At 46.7% G+C, this 22,678-nt stretch overlaps 1 protein-coding gene across 1 annotated transcript; it reads right to left on the reverse strand.

Moving 5' to 3' along the window:
* Positions 1 to 8,767: 8,767 nt before the first annotated feature.
* LOC124650208 (beta-glucuronosyltransferase GlcAT14A-like) lies at positions 8,768 to 18,394 on the reverse strand. Its single transcript, XM_047189766.1, has 4 exons — positions 17,673 to 18,394; positions 17,520 to 17,595; positions 17,307 to 17,437; positions 8,768 to 9,478 (listed from the first exon to the last, which is right to left on the reverse strand). Exons 1-4 carry the CDS (start codon positions 18,208 to 18,210, stop codon positions 8,904 to 8,906), a joined length of 1,320 nt encoding a protein of 439 aa, XP_047045722.1. The 5' UTR covers positions 18,211 to 18,394; the 3' UTR covers positions 8,768 to 8,903.
* Between the last annotated feature and the right edge of the window lie 4,284 nt (positions 18,395 to 22,678).

Genomic DNA, 22,678 nt, shown 5'->3' on the forward strand with positions numbered 1-22,678 from the left:
TCACGTGTGGGGCCCGTCGTGTGGGGCCGCGTCGCGTGGTGCTGGTAGAAAGGGACCGCGTGGGACAGGACGAGAAGCATTTGGTTGCACGTGAGCAGGAGCTGGGTTCTGTCTCTCTCGGCCCCAAATTGGCATTATTAAGAGCACCTTTTTCCCTCTTTCTCTCTGTCCTTTTCACCAAATTAGTATCAAATCTAGAGAAGCTTGCATTTCTGTCTTTCTTCAATTATTTGTGCCTTTTGGCCCTCGTTGTTTGCCCAATATGGCAGCAAATCTAGTACTCCCTCCGGTCCATATGTATGTAGTTAAATCTAGACGCAAATCTCCAGGGTAATGTACGATAAATTCACAGTCATAGTAAATCGAGAAAACTAAGTACGGCCAACAAAATATAGTAGAATAGGGATAGATAATATGGATAGATAATAGGGATCCCTCCCTAGATAATAAGTTGCATACACAGCAGCCAACATAGTAACAAGTTCTTCACAAGCACCATCATACTAACATAACAACAAGGGATCCCTAGCTAACAACAAAATAGGAGGCAGCAGCAGCACACGTTCAGGACTCCGCCTACCCCATCTGGCTCTGCCTCCACTTGTTGCTCCTGCTCCCCTTGGGAGCCTTGGGCTTGAGCGGAGCCATGCGCCCGGCGGAGATCTCCACCCGCTGCATGCTGCGGAGGTGCATGCCGAGCGCCCTGTGCTTGGCGCGGAAGGAGTGGACGTTCACCATCGTGCTGACCTTGGGGAAGGTGTTACTGATGTTCTCGGCATGCGTGATGAGGCAGTTGAAGTACGTGCCGCCGAGTCTCCTAGTGCAGAAGGGGAACCTGTAGACACCCTTGGCGAAGTAGGAGATGTACTGGCCGACCTGCAGCCTCCGCAGCACCTGGCGAGTCTTGACGTCCTCTTCCTCTTCGTCGTTGTCGACGTCGCTGCCAGACAGCTGATCCATATCAAACAGAAACTATGAATGAATGACTTGCAACGATGACTAACGTGCATGATAACAATGTTAAGAAAAACAGAGTCAGCCTCAGTTAGAGTGTACATGATTATATATCTACAGGGAAGGTGTTAGCGAACCAAAGCTCATGCACAACAGATTTGTACACAGCAATGGTTCGCTGAACCCTCCCTGTAAAAATTTGTGCCCAACGATTCATCATAGGCAAAGAAACAGATTCCAGATCTGAACTTGAACACATTCCAGATTATTTGCAAAATTAAACGGTTGATATCTTTTGAATCGCTATAAAATAACTGATTGAGATCCCATGATTACTTGCATAAATTAACTGATTGAGATCCCATTATTAATTGCATAAATTAACCGAACGGCCGAACCCCAAATCTTAAACGAAATCAAGAAGTGATCAAAACAAAATGAACTAAAATCGGCGCAAATATTAACCCAATACTCATCCATCTACAGATCCATCTTCAGCAGCAAAAATAGGGTTCAAAAAGGAATGGGGAACAAAAAAAGGAAGGGAAGCAAACCGTAGTTACCTCGTTCCATGGGTCCTCCATGGAGGTGTCGTAGGGGTTCGGGGGAGGGACGTACGGCACCGGCTCATAGGGGTCAAATCCCGGCGGGATCTGACCGCCACCGGCGGCAGTAGCCTCCGATGCATCGGCGTCGGCGGCTACGGCGACGGCCGTTGAGGGGACGGCGTCGAAGAGGGAGGCGTCGCGCTTGGAGCCTACGTCGACGATGGGATTGGCATTCTCCTTGTCCATCTCGCCGGAAGAGGAAGAGGGAGAGGGAGAGGGTTTTTTTTTCTTTGGAGAAGATGATGGGACGTGAGAGAGTTGGCGTTGCGTGAGCGAGTGAGAGTGACAGAGATAGTGCGAGGAGGCGTCTATAAAGGCAAGGGGTGGTTAATGCGACTCGCGTCCTACGCGTCCACAGTTGCACGTCTGCACGTCTTGGACTTCTGCAACGCGACACGCGGCCACGATTGCACGTCTCGACTTCTGCACCGCGACCCGCGTCTACGCGTCAACAATTGCACGTGTCCTCGAGTTTAACCCTGGAAATTTAAATATACTCAGGTATACCCTCGAGTCTTATACTAGCATTTTTTGTGTGCTCAGTTTTCCCCTTGAGTGCTAATACTGGCTAGTGCAATATACTCAGTTTTACCCTCAAGTGGCTGGTCAACAGAGAGTCAACAAATGGGATTAACTAGTTAAATGAGTCATTTAATGTGCAAAAAAATCCGAAAAAGAGTGGCACTTACTCATGGAGTCTTTACCACAAATTGCCACTTCTCAAATCATAGATAAATCAAGCTTTACCACAAATTGCCACTTCTCAAATCACCTAGTAGCTATGAAGGTGCATGGTTTTCCACAATAAGCCCTTCCCAAAACAGCTTCCCCCAAAACATACTTTGTCTAAATGAGGCCACAATTCTCACACTGATGTATATTTGTATTGCAAATAGTTTGAGGTAGGCCGAGATGGGTTTCATTGTACAAAACACACATTTTCCATTTTTTAAATCTCAAATTTGAATCCCTTAGTCTGTTTACTACTCATGTGCCCTTGGTTTCTTGATACTACTCAGTTTTGCCCTCTCCCGTCACAAATTCTCGCAGACGTGCAACATTGCCCTGATTGGTCTAGCCCATGTCACGCGGATCGTGCCCGCCGACCGTTGATCGTATGATCTAGGGAACGGGCAGGATAACCCCTCTCTCTCTCTGTCGGCGGTTAGCTTCCACCCTCTAAGTATGCTAAAGGGCGGTTTTCTGTATTATTTTTCACGCGCTAAAAATTATAAACTCTTTTAGGCATTACTTTTCACGCAAAAAATGATAAACCATCACCGATTTGTTGTAGCCATTACTTTTCACGCAAAAAATGATAAACCATCACCGATTTGTTGTAGCCATTACTTTTCACGCAAAAAATGATAAACCATCACCGATTTGCTGTAACCATTAATTTTCACGCAAAAAATGTTAAACCATCACCGATTTCTTGTAGCCATTACTTTTCACGCAAAAAATGATAAACCATCACCCCTTTCTTGTAGCCATTACTTTTCACGCAAAAAATGATAAACCATCACCGATTTCTTGTAGCCATTACCTATCTTTGTATAGAATGATAAACATATCACGTATGACTTTTGAGGTCATTTAGAGAAGGTAGAAAAAACCTAATTTGATACAAAAGCTGGTTTCAGTGAGACCTAACCAAGTTTGGCATACATGATGCCATACCTATAACAACAAGGAATATCTAAAAGGAAAAGTTTCACAAAATTTGAAATTTAGGGTGAAAATGATGCCATACATGATGCTGTTTTTCGAGGTTTTGACCTGAAAATCAATTGGGTATTATAAAGGGAAATAAAAAGTTCGAAAAATGTAAAAACGAAACAATCTATCTATCTATGTATAGAAGATCAGCTTTATGAAATTTGAGGTTATTTAGAGAAGGTAGAAAAAATCACCTTGTTAGAAAAGCTGGTTTCAGCGAGACGAAACGGCATGCGCTTAAGCAAAGTGATTTTTTCAAACATCTCCAAATGACCCCAAATTTTCCATACATGATGCCATACGTGTAACAACAAGGAATCCTATCTAAAAAAGTGTCAAAAAAGTTTGCCCAACCGTATAGCTCTATCAAAAAGAACCTCACCATGGCGCTAGTATAATTTTGGGATAGTTAAAAACTTTCGTTACCTAACCTTCAACATGAAACTTGTTTCAAATTCATTTTGGCCTACAAGAAACAAATCTCACCTTGATTCGAGCACCACAGCCTCCAAACGATGTCGATGCCGATATCGGCATGGTCAGAACGGCTATGCTCGCCGCCACTGCTAGGTCAACGTCGGGATGCACCCTCAACCCCGTCCCCTCATTCGATCACTGACACACCAGAGATACCGCCGAGGCCAATGCCGAACGTACATGCTGATGCCAATGCCGAACATGCATGCACGCCGCGGTGGGCATGGCCACGCCGCCCCGCTATGCTGGACGCCACAGACCACCGCGAGGTCTTTCCCTTCGCCACCACACTCTCCTAGCACCCACCTATACACGCCGTAAAGGAGAGACACTAGTTTTCTCTACATTGCTCGCATTCGTGTCCGACACGGTCAGTCAAAGTTTTGAGGTAGTCGTCGATGTCGTCGACCATTTCTTCTCTTCTTTGCATGGTTAAACGCGTCTAGTTCATATCTATCTAATGTGTCTGGTCTCGCCTCATGCATTTCTTTGTGGACGTCGATCTCATCTCGGCACCACGCATGCCACCTCCTCCGTGCCATCACTGTAGAGCTCCGTTTAAAAATCTAATCCTACCCGTGTATTGCCCCTTGTATCAGCGTCATGGCCCCACTTGTCATTCGATATACCGAAGCCCCACTCGTTCGCGTTTTGGTCAGGGATACAGCGATGCTTACGGTCAAACAAAGATGGATAGTCTGACGTGTCTTTGCAGGCTCTACGTGGCCCCACTAGTCTGAAGATAACGGTCAATCGTCGGGCAACCGGCCGTTACATCACGTGTGATGGTTTCAGACAAATGCTTGGGTAAAACTGAGGAAAAACTAAGGAGCTGGGGAAAACTGAGCACAACTAAGGACCCCGAGGGCACGAAAATAGAAATCCCTAAATTATATATGATCACAGTTTGCTATAAAGATATATACTTCCATCAATAATATTAATGCCTCTTTCTTTGACTAGATGATGCATATGACCAAGTGCGACATGGTGGGTCAGGGATCCCAACCACAATCTGAGTCTGATATGCTCCCCGCGAACGTGTGGGCAGTGAAGCCCTTTGTTCAGGGCGGGAAGGAGGTCGTGGCTCTTCTAAGTAGTCGGGATGGAGTACCTCACAATTCGTGCGTGTCGAAAGGGGAAACGCTGCATCGCTTCTATGTCCAGCTAGACTTGGATGACTTGGAAATGGTTGTCATCCCGTCCCATTTTCAGACTGTGCTGAAGATCTTCCTGAGGTTCCGTCTGCCAACTTCTATTTGCGTGTCCGCAAATTGCTCCTGCGAGGATTGGGTTTTAGTCACGGAATTGGACGGGCAGATGGTGTTGTCCCGGGGCTGGCATGGCTTTGTCGTGAGTCATGGCCTGCAGCTCAATGACATATTAGTGCTCAGCCTGAAGTACAGCGGCCTCCAAGTGAAGATCCATAAGGCTGAGTCGTCCACTTTAGTTCCATACTTATGTTCTCGTCACTCCTAGGTGTCCAGCCCCGTATGCATCATGCATGCTGTTAGTTATGGTTATGGTGTGCACAGTTGAACTTCACTGTCTTTTGATAAGGGATGTGGTGTATTCCCCTGATGTAATTAGTATGCAGGGGCCCCATGGATGCCCTTGACCTGAGGTTCATATTTTGTTTATATGTGGAGTGTACATGAACCCAGGCGTTGTTGTTGATGTAAGCAATCGTAGGTCTTAATGAACCTGCTGGCCCTAATTTATGTGGTGTGTTAAGTATAGGTACTATGCCTGGCAGCAATTATTAGTTAGCCGTTTTGCCCTTACTGCTCATGTTTTTTATTTTTTTATTTTTTACGTTACCTTACTCCTCATGTTATTATTCTCGCAGGTGCTGTAGGCAAAGCTGTATGTAGTGGCCCTCAGGCTGCTGAGGAGGGCAAACTAGAGAACCAGCTCTGTGTTTACCCTACACAGGCCACCATATGGTGTCCTCAAACCTGATTGTGTAACCCAATTTTCCTTAGTTATTTAGGCCCATTAATTTCCTCAGGGTGTTTGGTTTCAACCTTAATAGGCCTTGGGCCTAGTAATTTCCTCTGCGTGTCTTGTTTCGACCTGAATAAATTGGCCTTTGGCCCAGTAATTTCCTCTGTGTGTCTTGTTTCGAGCTGAATAAATTGGCCTTGGGCCTTTAGTCCGCCAATCTGGCCCAAGGACACCACGACGCGTAGCTGACAGGTGGGACACCTAGTGAATCCAGTAGGTCCCACGGCTACATGTGGTCCCGACAGGAATGGGAAGTGGGACCCACCAAGTTCTGACATACGGGCCCCACAAGTTCTGACATATTAGGTCCACTCTCTAGCATGTTGGGCCCACCAAGCTCGGGCATGCTGGGACCCACCAGGCTCTGAGATGCGGACCCCACAGATCTCTGGCATGCCGGACCCACCAAACTATCTTAAGTGGGTCCCACCAGTCTCTGACATGCGGGCCCCCACAGATTTCTGTCATGCCGGTCCCACCAAAACTCTCAGAGAAGGGTCCCAGCAGGCTCTGACATGCGGCCCTCACAGATATCTGTCATGCCGGGCCTACCAAAACTGTCAGAGAAGGGTCCCAGCAGGCTCTGACATTCGGCCCCCTTAGATCGCTGCCATGCCGGACCCACCAAAACTGTCAGAGAAGGGTCCCAGCAGGCTCTGACCTGCGGGGCCATGCGTCCAGAATTGACGGCAGGCAGTCACTTGTACCGGCGCGTGCGGAATGTTTTTATGCATGGCAACCGACATGTGGAACCCATGTTGGTGGTACTGACAGTTCTGGGCCACTTTGCATGCTGGGAGGCTGTTGGAACGGGCGGCCCCACTCAGGTGGGTCGTGTCGGCACCTGACATGCGGGCCCGAGTGGTGCAGGCCAGGTACATGTGTGCAGACAGTGGTTGTCTCCCCTTACAAATATGGGTCCCAGTGCTGCAGGCCTCGGACTGTTGTGCGGGCAGACACAAAAGTACATGAACAGGAGCGTGCAGAGTATGGGTCACGTGTGTCCACCGGCCCGAATCCCACTTGTTGTGACGCCCGCCCACTGCTGACTCAGCAATTCGGGCTGCCAACCACCCGCGACGCTCATGTCTGCACGATCGCTGACGTTTAAACCTCGCCCGTCACTATTTTTTCGGGCCGAGCGGCCCAAATCGCCATCTGTGACGCGAAAACGCCCTATCGTCATAGAAAAAGACAATCGCTAACGGATTTCCAAACCATCAGTATCATACCGTCATTGAAGACCCATATGTTACTAGTGTCACTATCTCGTCGCCGAACTAGTGCACCTATACACCTGATAAGTGTATTGGGTGTGTTGGGGACACAAGAGACTTCTTGTATCTTAATTGTAGGGTTGTTTGAGAGGGATATCTTTGACCTCTACCTCCCTGAGTTCAATAAACCTTGGGTGATTCACTTAAGGGAACTTGATGCTGTTCTACAAACCTCTGCACTTGGAGGCCCAACACTGTCTACAATAATAGAAGCGTGCGTAGAATCAGCATGCGCGAAGGAAGTCGACACCGGCATTGTCGACCTGCGCAGGGCGGCACTGCCACCAGGTGCACCCCGGCACTGCCAGCCCAACCACACACCGGCACTGCCGGCCTGCTGTTTCCGAACCAGTTTTGCCCGAACCTGTTCCAGGTCGGTTTGTATTCCCTAGTTTTGACCGCTGGTCATCCCGGACGCCTATATAAGCTATAGGGACACCCCTAAATTAGGTTTAGACCATGTTTAAGATAAATCCTAGTTCATAGTTGTTTGCTCGCAAAACTATTGATCCTACACAACAATTTGTATCGATCTGATGTTTTGCTACTAGAAGTTTGTATGATCTATCGTTCCACTGGGAGTTGGGAGATTGCAAATTAACAGCTTTGTGGTCGGTGGCTACGTGCGCAAGTGTGTGGAGTTGCGAATATCTTGCAGTGTTGAGAGCTAGTTGTTGAATTGGCGACAGGGATCAATCGAGAGGCTTTTTCAGCGTCATACAAGTTATCTTCCACCATATTGAACATGTTCATCGCCGTGTTCATCACCATCCATCTCGCTTACTGAGAAGATCGGGCCACCCCAAATCAATTTTGAACATACATAAAAGAAACATACATTGGCTGAACAACTGAACATCCATGGTGTGCTCCAATTGCATGTTCTAAGGGGAGTGAGGACTTAAGACCAACCTTGAGCATCCCAAAATAGTGTTGGAAGCGAACATTGCCGGGCCGAGCAACATTGTTGTAAAGTTCGAAAAAGGTCCATTTTGTGTTGTGGTAAACCCACAAACTCAGTTTTGCCAAAAAAAAAATTCAAAACAATAATAAAAAGTACTACTAACACATAAAACGCCAAAAAAGGGAAGGGTTGTAAAATTTGTGTATGATTTAAAAATTATATACAACTTTGGAAGTTTCTTTGAATATGAATAAACAAAGAACTCACAAGAAGTGGAAAATTCTGAAAGTCAAGGGAACCTATAAATATTTTTTTGTCTCCCCTTGTAGTTTCAAATTTGTTTATTTTCCAAACATTTATACAAAAATAATCTGGTTTCTAACATTGATGATTCTGGTAAACTTTCGTCATAATTATTTTTAAATTCCTTTACGCCCTCCATGACAAAATATTAGACATATTTGCTTATAGTTAAGACATGGTTTTTGTTAGCTATTGCAATGTCAATTTGTGTTTATGTGAATGAAATTGATGTCACTAGATTCTTTATTCTTAAAGAGCATAATACACTTATAGTTTTGGTTTTGTGTTGTATATATTTTTATATGAAAAATGACAATAATTTAAAGCCGCCCTACGATTGTGATTTTATCTAGTGGGAGTATTTTAGTTTTTTGATTTATTTGTGTTGTGTAAGATGTCAAATGTGCGGAACATTCAGCATGCCTATGACTTGGATGAGTGATGAAATCCATGAGCGCTGTAATTTCTCCAACAAAAAAGTGGAAACAAAAGCATGCAAGCTGAACAAATTTGTGATCTGCAGTAGTATCTCTAAACTCCTCTCAGCCAAAATTGCCTTAAATCCTTTTCTGTTTTCTCTTTCTGTACAACATGACATATGTTCGATCAGATCATCAGAGTTAGACCAATATAGTTGGTAGCAGCCTCGATCATTCATCTACACTGCTGCTTCCTGAAGTTTCTTTCAGACAACATCTTGTTCAGCATGACGGTGAGCCTTCTGGACCCAGCGCCGGCCTTGATGACCCCCTTCCTGTCAGGCTCCCGTGGGTTTGAGCACAACCCCACCTCCGAGCACCACCCGCCGTAGCTGAAGAACTGCCCGCTGTGGCCAGGAGCAGCAGCGGCAGCAGGAGCTTCATCAACGTCGTCGTTGTCGCGGGGCGGCGGGCGGCGCTTGAGGATCTCCCGGTCGATCCTGTCGAGCACGAGGTCGCCGTGCTTGAACTTGCGGGCGAAGGCGGCGCTGCTGAGCACCATCCGGCGGTAGTCCTTGGGGCCGAGGTTGAGCGGGTGCTGCTTGGGCGGGGTGTCCCAGCGGATGAAGTGCAGGTCGCTGTTCACCGTGGAGTTCCGGAACTCGCGGGAGTTGCAGGCCACCGTCTGGAAGTAGAACTCCGGCGAGGAGACGAGGTTGGCGTGGTAGAGCAGCAGCCTCCGCGGCAGGTTATCCCACCCCATCACGCAGTACTCCGCGAAGCGGCGCGACAGGATCGTCCATGCCGAACCTGCACGTACGCACACACATGCGTCCATTGATCAGTCACTTTGCTACTACCAAAGAATTCACGCAGATTTCATGCTCCCGAGCTCCAGTGCTTCTGGTTAGTTCAGAAAATTCAAAACCATATTTGTGAGTCTTAAAAAAAATTGAAAAAAATATTCAGATGTAGTTCATGAATTATCCCACAAACGTGTAAAATATCAATTCCAAATACTTTGTATTCTGAGCTGTAAAAAAATAACAAAAATGTAGATCTGTAGAAGTATGTTTCAAATCCCCAAAATTTATCAGATTTTTCATTTTTGTGTAGCCCACAATACAAAGAATTTCAAGTCACGATTTTACATGCTTGTGGGATACAACACTAACTATGTGCAGAATTATTTTCAGATTTTTTTAAAACTTGTAAACCATGATTTTAAATTTATTTGAACGATGAGAGCACTGGTGCTCAGGAGAAATGATACTTTCCGTCGCATGTTCGCGTAAATAATACTACTATATACTACCCAATTTTAAGTTTTTACAGGAAAAAATGGCACCATATTTTTTTATATATTTTATCACTTCTGATGCTAAACCGTAATTTTCAATCGACCTTGAAGTAACGTAATATTCGATCACTCAATTTCATGTGCACTTAAGAAAAATATGTAATTATTACATCCATATGCAATCCTCATGTGCACAGATCACAAGGTAAGAGCATCTCCACTCCTCTCCCATGTAGACTCCGGCGGTGCCCATTTTTGATCTATGTAGGGGGCTTCCGTTCTAAACACAAAATAGGGGCCGGTCTGTCCCCAGCTGTGACCCCATACAAATGATGTACATTTCAAATAAAATCATTATTTTTCCATTATAAATAAAAGACTAGTCATGTTCATATCTAGGCCTATAATACATTTACTAGAAGTCGTCGTCATTGTCGTCGGAGGAGCCGTCGTCATCGCTCGCCGGGCACGGCTCAAACCTACAAGGCGGCAGTGATGGTTGCATCCGCAGAGGCTGTGGTGGCGCACGCGGCGGGGCCAGATGGCTGCAGCGGCTGCAACCTAGGTCATCGTCGCCACAACGTGCACGGTAGGCCTGCTCCTCCTCCCACCAGGACCGGCCAGCCTCCACCGGCGACGCCATTGGCGGTTTCAAGGAGGCATGGATGGCCATGCGTTGGCCCGGGAAATCCTTCGGGTCGCCGGGGCACTACTCCAGCAGCGCCTTCCAGTCCAGTCCCTCCGGCTGGGGGGGAGGGGGAGAGGGCGCCCGGATGACAAAGCCGCCGCACTCTTCTTCGGCAGCTGGAAGTGAGGGTATCGCAGGCGGGGCTAGTCGCTCGCCAAGATGTGGTTCATCACACCCTCGAGGGGCCGGCTGCCCTACCACAGCCACCGGCCGGCCTTGTTGTTGTCCACGGGAGGCGGCCCATCCCCCTCGTACCTGGCGAGCTCCATATCCCGGCGATTGTCGAAGAAGGCGTCCCAAGTTGCGGCGTTGTCGGGATCCTAGCGGGGATACATGCGCTGCTCGAGGGTGAGCTCGACGTAGTAGTGGTAGGTGATGGCCGCACGCTGAGCTGCGCCTTAGGGGCCGGGGGAGACCGGTACGCCTCCGGCGCTCATGCGCCAGAATCCCGACGGGTAGTTGGAGGCGCTTAGCGCCTCCACCTCCCGCGGGTGAGGGCAAGGTCCCGGACGCCATATGTATGAGAGAGAAATCTGTAGAACTAGGGAAGCGGTGAAAAAGGCGGGAAGCAGTGGAAAGAACGGAAAGATGTAAGCGGGAATCGTCGGAACTAGCGGAAATATGTAGGCACATCTCGCTGCCAATGCTGACCCGCGGCGAGTTTCCAGCCGTCAGGCGCCTCCACTAGCCTCCCATTCTATTGTGTTCGATCTGAGGATGCCGGATGGGAAGTTGGGCCGCGCCAGCGTGAAAAACAAATTGGTAGCCGCACCCGAGCGCGATTTTTAAGGAGAACGGCTGGAGCTGCTCTAAATCCAATGGTTATAGAGCCAACCTAGAACCAAATTAATTTTTTTTTTTTGCGAATCGGGAACTTTATTGATTATATAGCGGTGTTACAATCCTTTGCAAGGATACTAGCAAGGAATGATGGAGTGAAATTAATCCACAAGCACCTCGTTCTATCAGGACTAGCTCTATGAGAACAGATGTGAGCAGCCTCATTGGCATGTCTCTTTACATGATTTAACTCAAAACTAGCTAAAAACCCGCTAAGTTCCCTAACTTCTTGGCATATACTGGTAATAATCGATCTACCTGTGCCCTTTTCCTTCCAGAGATTAACTACCTCTAAGGCATCAGTTTCAATGATGACCCTTTGAATCCCCATGTCGATGGCAAGACGAATTCCAGCTCTGACAGCTTCAGCTTCTAGGATCAGCGCACTTGCTGCATGAGCAAACCATAGAGCCGTAGCTCTCAAGAGCATGCCTTCATGATTCCGTACCACAACTCCCACCGATCCATTTTTCTGGTCTGCATTATAGCCCGCATCAACATTGATTTTAATAAACCCACTATCAGGAGGCTTCCATCTTCCTCGATCTACAACAGGTTTCTGAATCTTCGGTCTCCCAGCCTCTCGCATGTCAAAAGTAGTTTCTGTAGCCCATCGTACTGATTGTTGTACGGAACGACCACCTTCCCCATGCCAGATGGCATTCCGTTCAGACCAAACAGCCCAAGCACCACAGAGAATGTAGCATGCTTGCTCTTTAGTTAAAATCTTACCATCGATCAGATCTGTTGCCCAAGATGTTCGATGAAGTACTGGTAATTTAACACCTATTGCCTTGTGTAGTCCCTCCCAAAAACGTCGAGCCCACGTACACTCAAACAGAGCGTGAAATGTCGTCTCCTCATCTGCACCGCAAGTTTTGCAAAAGCCAATTTGTTCCATGTGTCGCAATTTCAGAGTTTGCCGACACGGTACAAAACCTTTTATCACACGCCACCAAAAGGCTCTAACTTTGGGCGGCACTTGGAGTTTCCAGACCTTCTTCCAACAGAGAGAAGAAGAAGATCCTGACGAAGATGGACTGTCATTATCACATTGTTCAGCTACCAGCATCTTGTATGCAGACCGTACAGTGAAATGTCCACTCTTCTCTAGCTCCCATGCCCAGTCATCTTCAGAAAAATTACTAATAGGTATGGCACGAATAGCAGCTATATTGACAAGTTCAAAGTTTGCTTGAAGCTTTTCGTCAATCCACCTAGCAGATTCTGCATCAATTAACTCGCTTACCATAATTACCTCTGCACTATCCTTTCTAACCAATGGCTTCCGTGAGTAGTTTCCAGGAATCCAGGGGTCCTCCCAAACACGAATAGAACTACCATCTTCGATACGCTTTATTAAGCCCTTGCTTAATGCTTCTCTCCCATAAAGGATGGCATTCCAAATATGCGAGGAATTTCTTTTCCTCCTTGCTGTCATGAAATCCCTATCATGAAAATATTTTCCTTTCAAAACTTTAGCACAAAGTGAGTCTGGTTTAGTGATCAACCTCCAACCTTGCTTAGTCAACATGGCTTGATTAAAAAGTTGGAAATCCCTGAAACCCATCCCACCATTTTCTTTTGGAATTGCAATATCCTTCCACTTTTTCCAATGAATTTTCCTTTTCTTTTCATTGCCGCCCCACCAAAATCTGGCTACACAACTAGTTAGTTTCTTGCACAACTTCTTTGAAAGTCTGAAACAGCTCATGGAGTACGTCGGAATGGCTTGACATACCGACTTGACTAGCACCTCTCGACCAGGAGATGATAGGGTTTTAGGTGTCCATCCGTTAGCTAGTTTTTTGACTCGTGTAAGGATGTGCTCAAATTGTGCATCAGTAGATCTTCCAAGAGCTGTAGGAAGACCAAGATATTTCTCTACTAGCGCTTCGGCCGCTATATCTGATTCTGTATGAACAATCTGTTTCATGTCTGTAGTACAATTCACACTAAAGAAAATTGCTGACTTGGTACGATTTACAAGTTGGCCCGAACCCAACCTATACGTATCCAAGATATCAAATATCCTTCTTGCACCTGCTTCCGTAGCTTGAGTAAACACCAAACAGTCATCGGCGAAAAGTAGATGAGAAACCCATGGCGCATGAATACCCACTCGGATTCCTCTTGATAAATATTGTGGCCCACTAAACTTTAACACACTGCTCAGACCCTCTGCACAAAGGAGAAAAAGATAGGGTGACATAGGATCACCTTGCCTAATTCCCCGTGTGGGTTTGAAGAAATCTGAAATATGTCCATTCACTCGCACCGAATGTATCACTGATTCAACACACTTCATAATTAGGTTAGTCCACTCCTGTGAAAAACCAAGTTTCAACATTATGACTCGAAGATAAATCCACTTCACTCGATCATAGGCCTTGGCCATGTCAAGTTTCACCGCACAAGCTCCAATCTTGCCTTTCTTCCTTTTCAAATAGTGTATACTTTCATAAGCCGTCAACACATTGTCTATGATTAATCTTCCTGGGACAAAGGCACTCTGTTCCTCCGAAATAATTTCTTCAAGAATAGGACGTAGTCTCATCGAAATAGCCTTTGAAGCTAACTTATATAAAACATTGCAAAGAGCAAACTCGCCTCAAAGATTCTTGGACACCAGCTAACCCAGAATGATTCTCCTGCCAGGCCTCTGTCACCACCTCATCATACCGATTGTGGCGCGTCCACATGTTTTCAAACCGGAAGGGTTTAGCCACCCCTCCCCCTGTAACCAGTCCGATCTATTTATAGTTATTAAAAGAGCACAATGATCAGATTCAGTAGTTTGAATATGCTTGACAGTCGTATTATCAAATGCCTCAAGGAATCGATTATCACCCAAACCTCTGTCCAGCCTGACTTTGATGTTTCTAGCACCTTGTTGTCTGTTGTCCCACGTGTAGGGAAGACCAGAATAGCCCAGATCTGAGAACCTACACTCCTCAACTGCTTCAATGAAACCTTCCATCTTCCAATTCTCCCTATTGTTCCCACCAATTGTTCGGTAGAACAGAGGACTTCATTAAAATCTCCCACACAAAACCATGGGTTATCAAATTCCTTCCTCAGGTATTTGAGCAGCTCCCAACTCCGTTTCCTTCTAGCTCTCACAGGATCACCATAAAAACCAGTGAAACGCCATTCTCCACTTCCTGTGCAATCATTTGTTACTTTAGCATCAACGTGTGAACGGCTAAAAGACTTCACTAACACCACTGAATCATTATTCCAGAACAACACTAGGCCACCACTTAACCCTTCACTTTTTACTCCAAACGCATTATCAAAACCAAAATTGAATCTAAGATTTTGCGCCTTCTTATCTGACATCTTAGTCTCTGATAAAAAGACTAAGGATGGTCGATGCAGCTGTATTAAGCTGCTCACTTCTTGAACTGCCTGGGACTGCCCCAAACCCCGGCAATTCAGACTGAGTATGTTCACTGGGACACGCAGCGTCCCTAGAGAAATTGCACACGAATCAAAGCCAATCAGCCAAGCCACGCACTCCCTCACAGTCTTCAAAAACTTGCCCAGATCGGGGCGTGACGAAACCAAGCAACCGATCAGCCCACAGCTCACAGCCAAAGCAGAAGCCTAGACCAGCTTCTCGGAAGCAACACCAAAAACGAGCAGACCAGATCCAGCAGCGATTGATACCATCAGACAAGAACCAACCGAACAACCAATCTACTCCTCAACAAATCAGACCGGAGATAACTGATACTCACCGCCAGATGGACTCCAGGGGAGAACGAAAACCCTAAACGGGGACAGATTCCGAAGTATACCGGAGAACACAGCCGCCTCGGCGGCGGCGGCCGTCACGACCTAGGTCGCCCTGCTATCGCCATGGGCGAGAGAAAAACGGTTCGCTCCCTACCTTAGGCTGATCGTTTTTTTTAACCAAATTAATTATCGGTAGAACTTGCAATAGAGGCAAATAATAGTGCTACGATTGATTTGCTAAAACTCCCTGTTGGTGGTGCCGGCACGTGAATGGCGGCATACCTGCCGTTTCTCGGAAGCAATCGCCGATCCAAAATATGAAATGAAAAGGCACGTGAATGTCGGCATACCTGCCGTTTCTCGGAAGCAATCGCCGATCCAAAATATAAAATGAAAAGGTACTAGAGCTTTTGTTTTGTCAAAGCAACAGCGCAACGCATTTGTTGGTCTTCCTGAATTTTGCGAATTCCAGCGCAGCATGAACCGACAAGATAAAACCATAACCTTCGCTGATTCAGATCTACTTCCTCCCTCCACGTTTAGCCTTAAATTTTGTTTAGGAAAGAGTGTACTTTTATGGTTTCAATATATTTTAAAGTAGCAAAAATTTCTTTTCTCTTAACGCATGGAAATCAAATTAATAATATTCAGCACGGGTTATTTTTGTTTTCTACATGCCTTTAGCTTATTGGAGGTGATTAAATTAAAGATATGTTGATTTGTATCTTTCCAATCTAATTGTTGCCCCATTTGATAATATTTTTTGAAAACCCCGCACGGACAGTTGTTTGTGGACAGAGTACTAACAAATCATACGTAAGACTGCTTATAGTGAGGGATAACATAACATCACACATTTTAAGGTATTTTGATGACATGACATGACAATAATTGAAGAAAGAGAGTGGGGTGGTGACTAGCTATGTTAGAGCAATTCCAATAGTATAGCCAGTTGCTGGCTATAAGCCAAGTGCCATGTCATCTATAGCTAACTTAGAGCCAACATATACAATAGTGAGCTATAAAAGTGTAGTACTTTTACAATACATGGCCCACCTTTTAGTCTCACATAGTGCCTAGGAGCACGTGCTAGAGCTGGCTATAAGATAAGAGCCCACTCCTCTTCTCTCTCCTAATCTCTCTCCTCCAACTAAGCAAATTTATAATATTTTATCTCTTATAGCCAGCTGACTGTACCTTATTGTACTTGCTCTTACCATAACATCACACATTCCAAAGCAACATGAATCTACAACGTAATAAATGATACAATGCATGAAACAACATCTAAGTTACTACTCACTATGGAGGTAGTAACTTAACTAGTAACATGGCATGTTACTGGTCTAAGTTACTTCGCACTATGAGCACCTACTACCCATCGTGAGGAGCAACATGAACAATATGCAATGCTAACTAAATAGCATAGTGGTAAATAGATACGTTACCATCACATCACATAGTTTAAAGCAAGATGAGTCTACAACTTAGTAAATGTAACATTTTATGTTACTACACCTATGATACTACCACTATAGAGATATTAACATAGAATAGTAAATGTTACTAGCTAATGTTACACCCTTTAATCTCTCTCTGCTCTCTCTGCAAATGCACACAACACACTTTTTTTTTTTTTAAATATGCACACAACACACTTGCTCCTTCTCCATCCGTTGACCCCAGATGGCGTTTTAGAAAAGGTTCCACTCTGTGCTAAAATCGTGGATGTACTAGTACTACTTGTGCTGATTCTAGCAACATGTACAGATGTATAGTAGGAGTCGCGTCTCGATCCGTACCAGTTGTGTCACCTGTGACGCCTCGTATTGCTGTTTCGACCACAAATTAAAGTCTCGGAATCAAGAACCAGCCTGTGCCAGTAATGGCCATGACACGGACAGCCCAAAACAATGCGAGTAAAATCACGGGCCCGTACCGTACCGTCCAATGATCGAGAGTTGAAGAAAAGCGAACTGCTAATCGGTGGCCAACACGCACACTTCTCTTGCAGTACGAAATTATTTCACGGCGGATATTGACGGCGTGGTGGTGGTGGTGGTACGTACCGGTGAAGAGCTTGAAGGAGGTGGGCAGGCTCCGGCGGTTGGTGGTGATGTTGCGCGAAGGGCGGAGGAGCACCGACCGGTCGGCCTCGTATAGGGCTGTGTCCAGGATCACCGGCTGCACCCGCTTCTTTCTGCACAGCTACCGCGTTTCAAATTCGATTCAATACTGTGTTGAATTCCAATTCGCTACAATTAAGGAAATTAAGTGCTTACATCTTCCAGCCCAGGCGACTGGTGTGCTGTATGAAGTTGAGATCCCTCGGCAGCCGCGAGAAGGCCTCCATCAAATCTGCAATTTCAGACAGAGCGAATCAAAATCCAGTATTCAGACACAGCTATAGAAGATACGGATTGTTCCGCACGCACCGTCCTGGGTGACGAGCGGGTAGTCGGATGCGCTGAGGTTGACGAACCAGTCCCACCGGCGGCCGAGGCGGAGGAGCACCGCCATGGCGTGGAGCGTGGTGGACAGCATGGTCGGCCCGCGGTAGGTCACCAGGTTGGGCCTCCCCACGATCCACACGTTCCCCACGCGCCCGTACACCGGCTGGCCAGACACCAGCTCCGATAGCCGTCGGTGCTCCTCGGCGGGGGCCTCCCGGTCCAGGTGCAGCAGGTAGCTGTTGGCCGGGTGGTACAGCGCCGCCAGCACCCTCGCCGCCGCCTCCGCGCCCCCCGTCGACGCCGAGATGAGGTACGCGAACGACACCGGATAGCCTTGGCCGCCGCCGCCGTCCAGGAACGGCCAGTCCGCCTTGGCGGAGGATGTCGACGGACCGTACCTGCCGCTGGTGAGGAGGAGCGACGGGAGCAAGAGGATGGAGACGACGAGGAGCGCCGTGAAGGCGGCGGAGACCGCCATCTCCCTGCCGCCGCCGCTCATCGCCAGCCCCCTCACCCTCATCGATCACCGTGCACGCATCCGCTTCCAATCCCCGGCCTCCTTCTTGCTTCTACCAACCTGGTGCCGATGTTCCTTTCTTGCGTGAAATTAATGGCTGGCAACGGACGCTTTGTGAGATCTGGCAGTAGAATTGGTGAAAAGGTAAAGTACAGTAAACAGTTTCCCACCGGATGCTACTAGAGCTCCAGCGAGCTGGAAGTGGCTTGTAATTGGTTGCAGAGAGAGGTCACTCGAAGGGAGGTCGTTGTCGGCTTGGTGCCACGCTGATAGGTGAGTAGCCAGTGGGACCGACGAGGAACAATGGTCGTTTGCCACGTAGCATCTTCAGCCGAGATCGTAAAAATGCAAACTGAAAACTGGTTTACGGATCGCAGCCCGTAAACGAAAACTGTAACGTTTTACAGTTTTTGTTTACGGGCTATGTTCTGCGCCAGCGGATTCCGAATCCGTAAATACAGGATTTATCAGAGACTAGCATATTTGCCCGTGCGTTGCTACTGATTTAATTTTTATTGAATTTGTTTGGCTAATTTCACAACCGGTAAAATGACTGAATTTTTTGGATGATAAGATCTTTACTTTTTTCTCTCTCCCTCTTTGTTCCAAAAAAGAACATGCTGCTTAGGCAAGAAACATATTTTCATATAAGTTCACTTCACGCATGATGTTGGACGAGGTGCTTGTGTGATATGAATTTCCTCAACATCTCTACTTCGTTCCATCTTACTGTTCATCATATATATTGGATAGAATTGCTCCTCAGACTTTGATGGCTGTGTGCATCTTGCTATGCAGAGACCGGGTGTAATTGCTTGTTTTGAGTAATAAAAGCGTTCATTATTAAAAAAAAAATTGGACAGAATTGCCCATGTAGTTGTGCCTAAAGGGTCCAATCCGTAGAATTTTGTTGCTCGTATTTCACCAAGTTATGCATTACAGTACTTTTAAAAGCACGAAGAAAGTAATATCACACTGAAGCTGGTGGATATGCATGTTACGGTAATATATAAATCATAAGATTTAGATAGATTTCTGGAAATGCAAAGAGGATTAACCATGATGCTCAAGTGTTTAATACTGAGGTTGATAATGTAGAATGTATGTACTTTCCATCATTAGGTAGATATGCAATGCTATCTCGTCAAGGGCAACATCCGGTACCAACATAAAGAGATGGAGTTCGGTAGCTTTCACCAAGAACAACAAAGTGACGCAAAACTGAACCTTCTTGTTGCATCCGACACAAACTTGAATACTTGATTAAGTAATGACTATCCCCGATCTTATAAATGATAGTATTAACCTAGATCAGCAGGGAATCACATGTGTTATTGAACTCCTCCCATCTAGCTTCCACTATTACGACCTAGATCATGCCGATAACCGGTCATGGAACGAGAGATCATTTTTTTCCAAATAGGGGAAATATCACCCCAGCTTCTGCATCCAAGGGATGCACACGCCTTTTTTTATTAGATTATTCACAACACCTTACAAGAACAATTAAAAAGATCGAACCGAAGCCACAAAAACTAACGATAGCTCGCTAATCCTACATCACCGATGGGGGCGGGGGATCAATGAACAGAGCCAACACCCTAACATCACACCAACGCGCATCATCAAAAAACAGAAGGCCTCGACAAGTCGCCCAATGGCGAGCAGGTGGCACAAACGGTCCAGCAGACCCTCGGCGCATACCATCATACACGCTCCAGAAAGTCCTCGCCGCCACCGTCTTCCGCATACCCATCTTCAGGAGAGATCAATGCAATGACCTTGCGAGGCCTGCCACCAACGCCACCACGACGCCAGACGGCACCACCATCCAACGCACGTCCATCACGCTGCATCCGCCTCCGAGGCTCCGCTGCACAATGCCACCGAGACCCGCCAACATCGGCGCAGTAGATGAAACACCGCTCCGCCAGATGACTTCCTCCAGGTATAAGTGTTCCAGAACGATTAAAAAGATCGAACTGAAGCCACCAAAACAAACGATAGCTCGCTAATCCTACATCACCAATTGGGGGGCGGGGGGCAAAGAATAGAGCCAACACCCTGACATCACACCAACGCGCATCATAAAAAAACTGAAGGCCTCGACAAGTCATCCAATGGCGAGCAGGTGGCACAACCGGTCCGGCAGACCCTCGACGCGTACCATCATACACGCTCCAGAAGTCCTCGCCGCCACCGTCTTCCGCATACCCATCTTCAGGAGAGATCAATGCAATGACCTTGCGAGGCCTGCCACCAACGGCACCACGATGCCAGACGGCACCACCATCTTGTGCACGTCCATCACGCTGAGTCCGTCTCCGAGGCTCCGCTGCACCATGCCGCTGAGACCCGCCAACATCGGCGCAGTAGATGAAACACCGCTCCTGTGTTTTGCTGATCCTTGGTTTGTCCATGGGGCCATGTCTGCCGAAAGCCCAAGATGATAGGGTGGCTGTTAAAACAGATCGAGGCGAGCACCCTTGTCTTCAGGTTTCTATCGGCGAGGAGCGCGACAATTCCTGCCATGGCGCGACTTCTTGCTCGGCCTGTTCATCATCCTCGACGCGGAATCAGATCAGAGCCTTGCATATAGTAGTATAGAGCAAGTATGTACAGATCGTACAAATAGATTCGCCAAGTCATCCAATGGCGAGCAGGTGGCACAACCGGTCCGGCAAACCCTCGACGCGTACCATCATACACGCTCCAGAAGTCCTCGCCGCCACCGTCTTCCGCATACCCATCTTCAGGAGAGATCAATGCAATGACCTTGCAAGACCTGCCACCAACGCCACTACGACGCCAGATGACACCACCATCCTGATGAGGACATCCCATCTATTGATACAACCGATGTACCTACAGCCACACAAATACAAGGACCTATTACTCGAGCTCGTGCCAAACAACTTAACTATCAGCTACTTTCGTTTCTCGGAACTATTTCTCACATACATGAGAATATGATGCTGCCTAAATCAGATATGGTTGTTACTCTTAGGAATGATGGACCTAGCATGGATGAGGAGGACAAGCAATGGAGCATGATCACACATGGAGAAGATGGCAGCAAGCGTTTGAGGATTGAAGAGGACGCCGCAAGTGGAGATTTCAGAACTTTGAAGCCACCATAAGAAGAGATGAAGACATGGACGAAATATAGAGTTCTCCACTTCATAATTCCGTCCATAGCATAATATGGTGCTGCGTCACCTTTAGTTTTGGGCCAGGCCCATGTAATTTTCGCAGGAATTAAGTCAGCCACTTTTTAGAGTCCGTATTGAAGGGGGAAAGACTTTCTAGGGTTTGGTTCGGCCACCATATGCATGGCTGGCCGAAACCCCACCTTTTCCTCCTTTAAATACCCCCATAGCCGTCACATTTAGACTCAGATTTTGGTTAGATTAAAAGTTAGCCATTGCTGCAACTCTCGTGTACTTCTTTTGAGGCCAACGCCCAGAACAAGACCGACTATTCGGAATCCCACCTTTTCAATAAAGCTTTCATCTATATCCGCAATAATTCTGATTGCATTATTAGTTCTTACTTGTTCTCGATTTCAGGTAGGAATTAAGACCCTCGCTGGTCAGGCTGATCGTGCTTCCGCAAGATCAGTAACTCCCGGAGATTGTCCTGACGATTGCATTGGCGCACGAGCTTTGCACGTGTAGTCGGATCGTCAAGCACGAACTCCACCAACAAATCGACGTTATCACACTCTCATCGAAAGATCGGACACCTTTGCCCTATCAAGTGGTATCAGATTTCAGGTTGCTCGGTGAGATTTTACAGTTTTCCTAGTGTAGATTGCATCTGCCATCATACCCATAAACCACGAAAAAGCCAAAAAAAAATTTACTGTTAGGGTTTTAGATCATCGTCCCATAAACCCCCTGCCACACTTTGCATTGTCTTTTCAGTTTTGCATAGTTGAATTTGTGTCTGCATCTTCGTGTCGAGTTGCTGGTCTTAGCGTCTAGTTCCTTTAGAGTTTCGAGTTCTGGGCATATTAGTTACGCCGCCGCCGCTCGCACCATACGCAGATCACCACCATCATCGCCATATAAACCTGCCATATACTTTCGCCATCGCCATATACACCTGCCAAATACTTCCGCCACTGCCATATACACCCTGCCATATACTTCCGCCATCGCCATATACACCTGCCATATACACCTGCCACATACATCTGTATCCACCATATACCCCTTTTCCTACCACGACACGGATTGTTGCTGTTTCTCTGCCGTGACAGAGTCTGAGTAGAATTAGGTTTTATTTGTTTTCCCTCTTAGCTGTTGCCTTCTAATTCCGCATGTCCTGTAGAAAAAATTTCCGTGAGATAAGTTTCGGCCGCCAGGAAAGAATTGTGAAGGAGAGCAAAAAAAAAATATGGCTACATTGGTTTTTCACCTTGGCGATCACTTTTCACCACTGGCCGTTATAGCGACATTTTTTGGCG

The sequence above is a fragment of the Lolium rigidum genome, chromosome 4 (genome assembly GCF_022539505.1).
Source record: "Lolium rigidum isolate FL_2022 chromosome 4, APGP_CSIRO_Lrig_0.1, whole genome shotgun sequence".
Taxonomy (NCBI): domain Eukaryota; kingdom Viridiplantae; phylum Streptophyta; class Magnoliopsida; order Poales; family Poaceae; genus Lolium; species Lolium rigidum.

Coding starts and splice junctions, on each gene's coding strand:
- LOC124650208 (XM_047189766.1), bottom strand. CDS start 18,210: ATGAGGGTGAGGGGGCTGGCGATGAGCGGCGGCGGCAGGGAGATGGCG. Junction 17,596..17,672: donor CCCGCTCGTCACCCAGGACG/GTGCGTGCGGAA, acceptor CTGAAATTGCAG/ATTTGATGGAGGCCTTCTCG. Junction 9,479..17,306: donor CTCCTTCAAGCTCTTCACCG/GTACGTACCACC, acceptor GCGTACGTGCAG/GTTCGGCATGGACGATCCTG.